This window comes from Nicotiana sylvestris, chromosome 11 (assembly GCF_000393655.2).
Source record: "Nicotiana sylvestris chromosome 11, ASM39365v2, whole genome shotgun sequence".
Taxonomy (NCBI): domain Eukaryota; kingdom Viridiplantae; phylum Streptophyta; class Magnoliopsida; order Solanales; family Solanaceae; genus Nicotiana; species Nicotiana sylvestris.
The window spans coordinates 87,795,111-87,807,305 of record NC_091067.1 but is presented as its reverse complement, the minus strand read 5'-3'; the positions used below and the strand labels follow the sequence as shown (position 1 = coordinate 87,807,305).

Below are 12,195 nucleotides of genomic sequence, written 5' to 3'. Positions count from 1 at the left end.
CTACCTTAAATTACTACAAAAAAGAGAAGAGATGAGAAAATAAAACTTTCCTTGATGAGTGTTGGAGGTAGGAGAACAGGAGGTGAAGAACTTTGAAGAAGAAGAAGAATGAGAAATTTGGGGCTGAGTTAGAGAGGAGAGGTTTGAGTAAGAGAATGAGAGGTATGGTAGAAAATGTGAAAAAATGGGTGGGGGTGGGGGTGGGGGTGGGGGTTTAGAGTATTCTGTCCAGTTTTTTCAAAATTTGATTTTTAATTAATTATTTTATAAATGGACGGCCGAGTTTTTTTACACAGCCACGTTGCTGTGCGCGGCGCCCCATGCAACACGGGAATGAAGATATTCAGAGAGCTTGTGTTCTGTCAGAAACATTCTCATGGCCTAGCGCGATGCCCCATGTAGCGGAGCAGCATAATTTTCTCAGAGTTCTGGTGATTTTATGCTTTTTAGCCCACGGGTTGCACCTCGACTCTATTATGTACATATTGTGTTTGATTCATGCTTATACCTGTCCAACTAAGTACCAAAACTCCTAACTCTAAACATATTAATCTACAATTATCTAAGCTATTCTACAAAAGTAGGAAAAAGGGTTAGAAATAGTTCTGAGTTATAGTCGTCGGCTTGATTCTGTCATTTAGGCTCATTTGATCACCAAAGGATTTCTTGTCAAATCCTCCAACAAGGTACGGTTTCAACCTGTGCCCATTAACTTTAGAGCTTTTATTCCCTTCCTCATCGTGGATCTCAATGGCACCATACAGTGAGATATGTTTCACTACAGATGGACCTATCCATATTGATTTGAATTTTTCGGGGAACAACCTAATTCTACTATTGTATAGTAAGACCTTGTCCCCTTTATGAAACTCCTTTGGCTTAATCAGGCGATCATGCCACATATTTGTCTTATTCTTAAAGATTCACACATTTTCATATGCGTCTAGACTAAACTCTTCCAATTCGTTCATTTGTGCCAACCCGTGTTCACCGGCAAGACTAAGATCAAGCTTAATCATCTTAATTTCCAAATAAGCTTTATGTTCTTTCTCAACAGGTAGGTGACACAATTTTCCATACACTAGTTTGAATGGTGAAGTCCCTATGGTTGTTTTTAATGCAGTTCTGTACGCCCATAGAGCTTTATCCAACTTTACAGACCAATCCTTACGGGAAGCACTAACCGTCTTTTCAAGAATTCGTTTAAGTACACGGTTAGCCACAACGTGCCCACTAGTTTGGGCATGGTACATGGTTCTTGTTTTGTGTGCGACCCCATACTTAGACAACAATGCAGTGAACTGCTTTTTCATAAAGTGCAACCTATTGTCACTGATAATCACTTGAGGTGTCCCAAAGCGGGTAAAGATGTTCTTCCGCAAGAACTTACAAACCACCCGAGCATCATTGGTCCTAATAGGAATTGCTTCGATCCATTTAGAGACTTAGTCAACAACTACTAGGATATACTCATATGAATGAGACGACGGGGACGGGACCATGAAGTCAATGCCCTAAACGTAAAAAATTTCACATAGCAGAATGGATTTTAGTGGCATCTCATCCGTCTTGCTAATTTTACCTGCCCTTTGACACTTGTCATATGCAGCTATGTACGCCCGTGCGTCCTTCTAAAAAGTAGGCCAATAGAAACCGACTTACATGACCTTTCTTGCAGTGAAATTTCCACCATAGTGTCCTCCAACTTCTCCATCATGGCAATGAGAAAGAATGCTTGCCATCTCTCCTTCAAGCACACACCTTCGAATCACACCATCTGCATACAGTTTAAACAAGAAAGAGTCATTCCAAAAATAACTTTTTACCTCACCATGAAGCTTCTTTCTTTGATCACGAGAGAGATCACGAGGCAACCATCAACTAGCCAAAAAGTTGGCTATATCAGCATACCCAAGGCAGCTTTCGGAGACCGCAACAATGGAGAAAAATTTGCTCATCAGGGAACTCTTCTCTTACATCAACTGTTTCAATCAGAGGTCTCTCAAGTCGAGATAGATGATCTGCGACTTGATTTTCTGTGCCCTTTCTATCTTTGATCTCCAAGTCAAACTCTTGGAGCAACAACACCCACCGTATCATACGTGGCTTGGACTCCTTTTTACTCAACATGTATTTTAAGGCTGAGTGATCAGTGTGTACAATCACTTTACTCCCCACTAGGTATGATCTAAACTTGTCAAATGCGAAAACCACAACAAAGAACTCTTTCTCAGTGGTGGCATAGTTGACTTGAGCATCATTGAACGTCTTGCTTGCATAGTAAATGGGCCTAAACATCTTATCTTTTCTTTGCCTCAGAACTGCCCCCACAGCTACATCGCTGGAATCATACATTATCTCAAATGGCTGGCTCTAATCAGGTGTCACCATAATATGAGCCCTCACAAGTTTCTCCTTTATCGATTCGAATGTTCTTAAGAACTCCACAATGAAAACAAACTTGACATCCTTTGCTAGCAATGTATTCAACGGATTGGTAATGTTGGAAAAGTTTTTGATGAACCTGTTATAGAACCCAGCATGTCCCAAGAAAACCCTTATGCTCTTCATAGAAGTCGGTGGATGGAGCTTAGTAATTACATCAACCTTAGCTCTATCAACTTCAATTCCATGTGTAGTTACTTTGTGGCCCAGGACGATTCCCTTTTTCACCATTAAGTGGCACTTCTCAAAGTTGAGAACCAAGTGAGTGTCTTCACAGCATTCAAGCACAAGCTCCAAATTCTTCAAGAAATCCTCAAAGTCATCACCAAAGAGGGTGAAATCATCCATGAATACTTCATGACACTTCCCATTCAAATTAGAGAATATAGACATCATGCACCTCTAAAAAATAGCATATACATTACACAACCCAAACAACATCCTCCTATAAGCAAAAATACCTGATGGGCAAGTGAATGTGGTTTTCTCAACATCTTTTGGGGAAATGGGTATCTGATTGTAGCCTGAGTACCCATCCAAGAAGTAGTAGCATCCATGTCCAACCACTTTCTCGAGTATTTGATCAATGAAGGGAAGTGGAAAGTGGTCCTTCCTTATTGCATCATCCAGCCTTCTATAATCAATGCACATTCTCCACCCAGTGACTGTTCTTGTAGGATCAATTCCTTGTCTTTATTTTTCACCACTGTCATGCCCCTCTTCTTAGGTACAACTTTCACTGGACTAATCCACTAGCTATCAGAGATGGGGAAATCACTCTCGCATCTAGTAATTTGATGATCTCCTTGTGCACTACCTCCTCCAAATTTTTGTTCAACTTGGGTTGGGGCTGCACCACTGGCTTGCTATTTTCTTTCAACAAAATTTTGTTCATGAAAATGGCTGGACTAATTCCTTGAATATCAACTATACTCCAGCCAATGGCCTTCTTGTGCTATTTCAACAGCTCCACCAGCTTTTGCACCTGTGTACCTGTCAAGTCAGTAGAAATAATCACTGAAAAATTTTTAGTTTCAAGAAAAACATATTTCAAATGAGTGGGCAGGACTTTCAATTCCACATTAGGCTTAGAAGCCTCTTCTTTTAGTTCCTCCTCATATACCACTTGATCCTCAGTTTCAAGAGCTTCAGCCTCTTTCTTTATTTCAGGATCTTCATCCTCCACTGTGTTAGACTGAGTAATACACCTCTCTATAGTATTTCCCACAAGCTTGTCAAACATGCAACTAGTAGAACATAACAATTTAATACCTACGGGGTAGTTTCCTTCTCACAAGGTTTGACAAGAGACTTACCTCACACCGAATTCTGAAAATTGACTCCAATGCCTTTCTAACTCCTCAACCAATGCCAAAATATTCGAAACTAGTCAAACAAATCAAAATATACCCAAAGACTCTTAATTGATCAATTAATAACAATTACCAACTCTGTTTGAAAAGTCAACAGAGTCAACTCCCGCGCTCATGTGCCCATATTTCAAAAAAAATTGAAGACAAACATTACCCATAGCACCACGAACTCAAATATATAATTTATTTCTAATTTCACGTCCAATTTCGTAGAAAAAATCCAAGATTTCCATTTCTTGATTTTCTCCCAAAATCCCACGATTTCTACAAAATTCCATGTTTAAATCCATATATAATCTTTGTATATAACTTACAACAAGTAGGAGTAACTTACCTTATGATATATGGCAAAAATAGTCTTCAAGAATCATCACAAATCGCTCTACATGTGCTCCAAGAACTTAAAAGTGAAGAAATAAACTCAAAACCATAAAATTGGATGTTTAATACACCTGTCAAGCCCCCTTCTTCGCGATCACGACCAAAATCCCGCGATCGCGATGAACAAATTTGTGTTTTCTTCTTCACAGATACCCTTCGGTATAATGGTAATAATTTTTTATACAAAATTTCAAATGATAAACAGCTTGATTTTCTGAAAAGTAGATTCTAAGTGCTACAACTTTCATTTTTAAATCATTCCCAAATTCCTTATAGATTGCAAGATATAAGCTCCCAAAGTCAGACCACTGACAACAGAATTTCCTTCTACGCGATCGCAACCATTCCTTCTGCGATCGCGATTCACAAGGCCTGGAAGTCACTTTGCTCTTCGTGATCGTGGCCCAAAACTCCGCGATCACATTTTACATCCCTCACCAGTTATCAGTAGTTCAAAAAGACCTAAAAGTGGTCCAAAACTACCCTAAAACTCACCCGAGGTCCGAGAAACCCCATCCAATCATTCTAACAAATTTATATACCCTATATAAACTTGTTCAAAGGCTCAGAACACAAATTACAATATCATAACCAAGAATTAAAGATCAAACTCAATTTCGTAAACTCTCTTAACTTTCAAACCTTCATACTTCGCCGAACGCGTCCGAATCCCACTTAGACATTGCAAAATGACGCCAAACTTTACGTACAAGTCACAAATCACAATACGAACCTATTTCAAGCCTCGAAATCTCAAACGGACATCAATAACACCAAAGTTCACTTCAAATCAAACTTAAGAAATTCTAAAACCTTAAAATGTTAACTTTCCACAAGAAGCGCTGAAACGCTCTCGGACCTCCCGATACTCAACCCGAACATACGCCCAAGTCTAAAATCATCATAGGAACTTGTGGGAATCTTCAAATTCCGATTTCGAGGTCGTTTACTCAAAAGTCAAATTTGGTCGACTCTTCCAACGTAAAGCTTCCGAATTGAGAGTTATCCTTCCAAATCAATCCCGAACTTCCCAAAATTCAAATCCGACTACACGTGCAAGTTATAATACCTGAAATGAAGCTACTCAAGGTCACAAACCATTTAACGACACGCTAGAGCTCAAAATAATCGGTTGGGTTGTTACAAATAATTACTTTGAATTTTGAAGTCTTTTATTAAATTTTGAAAATTACAAGGACGATAGGTGACAATGTTGAAATGAATAATTATTACTCCACCCTTCGCAATTTAGGTGGCACCTTCCGAGTTCGCGAATTAAACGAGTTTTTCTTTAATTGTGATGTTTTTATGTCTTTTAAATATTTTTAATTGTTAATTATTGTGACTTATATTATTTTGTACATAGTTTTAAATATATATAAATTTTATTTTTTAAAATATTTAAAGATTATATAGCCAAATTCGCAAAAATTAAAAAGTTTAACTCTTGAAATCCGGACGACACCACATAAATTAAGACGAAGAGAGTAGAATATTGTTATCAATTTTCTTAAATTTTGAAGTTCAAAACACAATAACAATGACTCGATAATAAAAACTAAATATATCATCTATTTATTGATTTGGTTTGTAATTGCGGGTAAGATTTCTCTTAAAGAGGATCACGGGCAGCCGTTTAAATGGGACCTATATCCACTGTGGGCTATATTTGCCAGGTAAAATATGAATCTTGCAAATGATTAAGCACGCCAGTGTGGGCTACAATAATCATTGGTATCACCGTTAAAAAGTAATCATAATTATTCGTTTGATTTGTACAAGACAGCTTTTGATTATATAATAATTGATGTTGGATTTGCATGGGCACTTCTAATAATTATTGATGATTTCTATTGAGTATTTTTGTTAATTTGTAGTGAGGGAAGCAATGGTAATACAATTTTTAACTATCAAGCAATTTAAAAAGTTTAAAATGGATATCAAGTACGTGTTTACACCAAATCAAACTTAATCTTGGTAGTTAAAATTAAAGTTCGAATACATATTACTTAATGATAAAGTATGTGTATGTATGTCTTGAATTTATTAAATTAATGTAAATATCCATTACGAATAAGTTTTTGCCGTCCAAAATATATCTAACTATTGGAATTTCTAAGGAGAATAAGAATATCAGAGGATTTTTGAATTTAGATATCTTCTTGTTATTTGAATTAAGTGTGATTGGCGAGTAATTTGAATAAAATTACTAGAACAACCTTAAGCTTAATAGTGCAGTTGGTAATGAAAACGCGAAAATAATGTGCAGTTTGATAGGTCATTATTTGTCAAAATTGTTAACATCTTAATGGCTCTTTTTCTATTTGTTGTTTGGCAAAGCTTCTAAAATCAGCTTATTATGAAACTCTTTTTTTTAAAAGGCACTTTTGGAATTGTGTTTAATTAAATTGAAAATCACTTTTAAGCAATAATTTGTGTTTCGTCAAATTTTTCAAAAAGTATTTTAAGTATGTAATTACGAATAAGAACATAACATTTTTTACTTAATAGTTAATACTACTTAAGTAGTTAATAATTTTAAATATTTATTACAAAAGACTATAGTAGTTTTTTTCATTTTTTGAAGTAAACTATAAAATAAAATGAAAAACTACCTTATTCGTTCCATAATTTAAATATATTAAAACATCATTCACTTATTCACTCCAAATTTATCATATATTAAAATTTTATCCTAAAAATAAAAAGAAATATTTATAAGGGTGCTTTTGCTAAGATTTTTTTTTTTTTTTAAAAAGAAGCTTATGCTTCTACTGTTGGGGAGAAATTACTTTTTTTTAACTTCTTAAAAATAGATTGGCAAGACGAATTATCAAATTTATGGATCTGAGAACAATACTTGAAGAGAAGAAATGAAGAAGAGAGAAAAAAAGGGAGCAATTCTCATTACTCTGTAATTGTTCCGTAAAATCTGTACATCTACAGTACTTAGCTATAGTAATAACTACCTATAACCGCCTAACTACTAACTGTGGTCAACTAATCACTAACTATAGTTAACTACTAATCAGTTAAGTTAACCTGGGTCACCACTATATGTCTCATTACCCCCCTCAAGCTAGGACTAATGAATATGTTCTGAAGGCGTAGCTTGGATAACAAATGAGAATGTTGCACACTACTCAAGCCTTTAGTTAGGATGTCAGCAGGTTGATCAACAAACTTCAAATAGACAGTGTGAGCCAAGCCCAAATGAACCTTCTCACGAATGAAATGACAATCAATGTCAATGTGCTTGGTTCGTTCATGAAACACAAGATTGGCAGCAATTTGCATGACTGATTTACTATCACAGTGAAGGGGAAGTGGGAGTGTGAGAGTGACTCCCAATTCAGCAAATAAGCCAACGAGCCAAACAATTTCTGCAGCTGTGGAAGCCAAACTTCGATATTCTGCTTCAGCTGAACTTCTTGAAATAGTACTTTGCTTTTTTGACTTCCATGAGATGAGAGAATTACCAAACTTCACTAAATAGCTAGTTACTGATCTTCTCGTAGTTGGACATGCAGTCCAATCAACATCACAGTAGGCTGTCAACTGTGTAGAAGCTGCAGCTGACATAAGAATACCAAGCCCTGGATTCTGCTTATTATATCTCACCACTCTCAAGGCAGCTTCCATGTGAGAATGTTTGGGAGTTTGCATGAACTGGCTTAAAGATTGAACAGCAAAAGAGATGCCAGTCCTTGTAATTGTCAAATAAAGTAGCCTGCCTATTAGTCTTTGATAAGCACCAGGATCCTCAAGTAGGCTGTCATCCTTGAGGCCTAAATGATTATCATAAGACACTGTAATGAGCTTCTGATTAACCTCAATAGGAGCATGAACTGGTTTGGACCCTTCTAGACCAACATCTGAAATAAGCTCAAGAGCATACTTCCTCTGGTGTAACAAGATCCCCTCTTTGTTTCTGGAAAATTCAATTCCCAAAAAATACCTCAACTCTCCAAGATCTTTGATCTTAAAATTCTGATGCAGACTTTGTTTAGTGCTTGAAATGAGTTCATCATTATCCCCAGTAATTAAAAGATCATCAACATAGACCAAAACAATCACAATATGAGAATCTTGCTTCTTGGTAAATAAAGAATAATCAAAATGGCTTTGTTTGAAACCTGAGTTAAGCAGTGCTGTGGTGAGTTTAATATTCCACTGTCTTGAAGCTTGCTTAAGTCCATATAGTGACTAACAGACCTGTGTCTTCCCTTATTTAGGAGAAAACCCTTGAGGTAAATTCATGTATACCTCTTCTTCCAAATCCCCTTGCAAAAAAGCATTACAAATATTCATCTTATACAGTGTCCACCATTTGGTAGCTGCAATGGATACAACTGACCTGACAGTTACTATTTTCACAACAGCTGAAAAAGTTTCTTGATAGTCTAGTCCCTCCTTTTGATTGTACCCCTTTGCTACTAACCTAGCCTTATACCTCTCAACTTCTCTAGTGGAAGTATACTTGATTTTGTACACCCATTTACATCCAATTGTTTTTTTATTTGGAGGTAATGACACTACCTCCCAAGTCTTGTTATTCTCCAATGCTTGAATTTCTGCTTTCATAGCTTTAATCCACTTCACATCTTTGGCTGCCTCATAATAAGAAGCTGGTTCAATTTCAGAGGACATTTGAGAGATGTAAGCTTGATATGAGGCAGATAATCCTGTGTACTGAATAGAATTGCTAATAAGATATTGGCAATGTGCTGCATGGGAAGAGTTAGGCTTCTGCATTGGCCCAATATAATCCTTCAGCCAAATAGGAGGCCTTGAAGTTCTTCCTGATCTCCTCAGTTCTCCAGCATTGTTCTCATGTTGCCATGTAGCTGATACCTCTACATGTGGTAGAGAATGAGAGTCTAAAGATGAATTAATGTCTGCTGGAACAGACTCCCCAGGAGCAGGAGATGTAATGGAATGTGATTCATTTATGTCATTGATAATAGAGGGCAAAACAATGGAAGGTTGATCAGGACAAGGATCAACACTCTAAAATTCATCCGCAAAAAGAGAAGAGTCTTGGTGAAGACCCTGAAATGGATACACATCTTCATGAAATATCACATCCCTACTGACAAAGAGTGTATTATGCTCAATTTCATACAACCTATATCCCTTTTGTGTGCTTGCATATCCCATAAACACTGATCTTATAGACCTAGGTGCAAATTTGTCTCCTCTTGGCAACCTTGCTGCAAAACACAATCACCCTATAATTCTTATGTGTGACAATGCAGGCTGTTTCCCATAGAATAGCTCAAAAGGTGACTTGTTCCCCAGTACTGTCAAAGAAACTCTGTTTATTATGTATACAGAAGCATCTACACAAGCACCCCAAAACTTCACTAGCAAGTGCCCCTGAAACCTGATGGCTCGTGCAGTCTCCAGAACATGCCTCTGTCTCCTCTCCATCACTCCATTCTGTTGAGGAGTGTGTGCCAAGAACTCTGATGTATAATTCCATGCATTTGGAACAATGTTGCACAATTGTGGTTGAAAAATTTAGAACCATTGTCTGACCTAAAACATTTGATCATTTTACCAAACTGAGTCTTTACCATAACAATGAAGTTTTTCAGTACTGTAATAACATCAGACTTAAGATGCAAGAAGAAAATCCAAATCCATCTAGAGTGATCATCAACCATTGTGAGAAAATATCTTTTTCCATTATATGTAGGTACTTTATATGGTCCCCAAACATCCATGTGTAGCAAATCAAATACATTTTCTGCTCTACTGTTACTAACTGGAAAAGAAGTCCTGGCTTGTCTAGCTAACAGACATATGTCACAAAGACTTATTTCTGCTCTACTGCTACTATGTATACTAGGAATTTTCTTAAGAACTTGGATTGGAACATGTCCCATTCTCTTGTGCCACAACTCAACTTCATTCCTGTGAGCAATCATCACCAATGACTTGGTGTTATTCTTGTTTCTCCTTTGTGAATGCAGCACATACAATCCTTCTTCTTCTTTACCAATCTCCTTCACCTTCCCAGTGAAGAGATCCTGAAATATGCAGAAATTTGGAAAAAATGCAGCACAACAGTTTAAAGCTTTTGTCAGTTGAGACACAGACAAGAGGTTAAACTTGAAAGCTGGTACACACAAGACATTGTTAATAGTATCACCTCCATATAATTGACAACTACCAATATGTGACACCTTAGTAGACTCTTCAGTAGGGAGCTGTACATTTCCTGCATTACCTACTAATAATTTTTCAAGCAGAAGTTGCTCATTACCAACCATATGATTAGTAGCTCTAGTATCTACTATCCATTTCTCATCAATATTTGGTTCATAAGAAACATTACCTGCTATGTGTGCACTGGCAGAGGATTCAGAGAGTGATACCTTGTTTAGTAGGTTTAGAATCTAACCATATTGTTCAGGAGTGAACATTTGCATAGGCCCCAAATTCTATTGCCCCTGGTGACTATGTGATTTAGTAGTGAATCCCTGCATAGGTCCCAGATGTTGCTTCTGTGTCATCATGACTGAGGAAGGTGGATTTGGCTGGTTACTTGAACCTCCAACCATATTAGCTTGTTTCTAAGGTTTAAAATCTGTAGGATACCCTATCGGCTTGTAGCAGTTTGCCTTTAAATGTCCCTTCCTATTGCAGTAATCACACTTCATCAATTTGTAACATTCCTCCTTGGTATGTCCCTTTAAATGACAGAAATCACATTCAACATTGAAATTCCTTCTTTGTTTTTGACCAATCTTAGAGCTGAACAGGGCAGTAGGATCAATAGACTCAGTACTATAACTCCCACCTGCTACTAGTTTCTGGCTTTCATCTTGAAGAATCATAGCATAGGCTTGATTAACAGTAGGAATTTTAGATTTCATTATGATTTGACTACGAGCTTGACTGTAGCTATCATTTAACCCTATTAAAAACTGCCATAAATATTGATACTCCTGTCGTTCAGTAAATTTCTTCGACTTATCACAACAAACAGGTGGAGGCATAATCGAATCATACTCATCCTATAGATCCTTCAATTTTGAGTAGTAAACTGAAACAAAAGATGTACCTTGTGTTAATGAAAAAATCTCCCTGTGTAAGTAGTACATTCTCAATGCATTAACCTTATCAAATCGTTCCTTGAGATCCGACCAGATTGCATATGCACTTGACCGGAATAATACTCCACTCAGCAAATCACGGCTCACATTGTGCATTATCCATGACTTCACAATAGCATTGCAGCGGTCCCATAGATTTGCATGAGTGTCTCCATAAGTATCACGCGTCACCGATCCATCGATGAACCCTAATTTGTTCCGTGTTAGCAACGAAACCTCCATCGCTTGACTCCAAATCGTGTAATTTTCCATTCCTTACAGCTGAAAACCAAGTGATAATGCTCCCGGTGTGTCCGATGGGTGCAAATACAGTGGATGATTATGATCTATCATCACTGCTGATCGATTTGTTACCTCCTCTATACGACTGATGGTTTCATCTCCGGCCATCACCTTTTCCGGCTAGAAAATTTTGGAAAACTAACCGATGAATCTCTTGTTTTCAACAATTGTCAGTGAAAAACTTTAGATTCAATCGTCTATATACTCTGATACCATGTCAAATTTATGGATCTAAGATCAATACTTGAAGAGAAGAAATGAAGAAGAGGAAAAAAAGGGAGCAATTCTCATTACTCTGTAATTGTTCCGTAAAATCTGTACATCTACAGTACTTAGCTATAGTAATAACTACCTAATTACAGATGTAACCGCCTAACTACTAACTGTGGTCAACTAATCACTAACTATAGTTAACTACTAATCAGTTAAGTTAACCTGGGTCACCACTATATGGCTCATTATGAATGCCTATTCTCAAGCTATCATTCAAGATAGATAAATCTATTAAGAAATAATAATTGTAGAACTTACAAAAGAGGAACTTAAGTGAACTGTTGTTTCTTTCTTTTGTTATTCAACTAGTGGGTTTA

At 36.9% G+C, this 12,195-nt stretch overlaps 2 protein-coding genes across 2 annotated transcripts; both read right to left on the bottom strand.

Moving 5' to 3' along the window:
• Positions 1-923: 923 nt before the first annotated feature.
• LOC138881293 (uncharacterized) lies at positions 924-2,355 on the bottom strand. The gene is made up of 3 exons (XM_070161508.1): positions 1,932-2,355; positions 1,663-1,777; positions 924-1,413 (listed from the first exon to the last, which is right to left on the bottom strand). Exons 1-3 carry the CDS (start codon positions 2,353-2,355, stop codon positions 924-926), a joined length of 1,029 nt encoding a protein of 342 aa, XP_070017609.1.
• An 8,425-nt stretch (positions 2,356-10,780) lies between these two features.
• On the bottom strand, positions 10,781-11,545 carry LOC138881292 (uncharacterized). Its single transcript, XM_070161507.1, has 2 exons — positions 11,327-11,545; positions 10,781-11,224 (listed from the first exon to the last, which is right to left on the bottom strand). The coding sequence occupies exons 1-2, from the start codon at positions 11,543-11,545 to the stop codon at positions 10,781-10,783; spliced, it is 663 nt and encodes a 220-aa protein (XP_070017608.1).
• Positions 11,546-12,195: the final 650 nt, after the last annotated feature.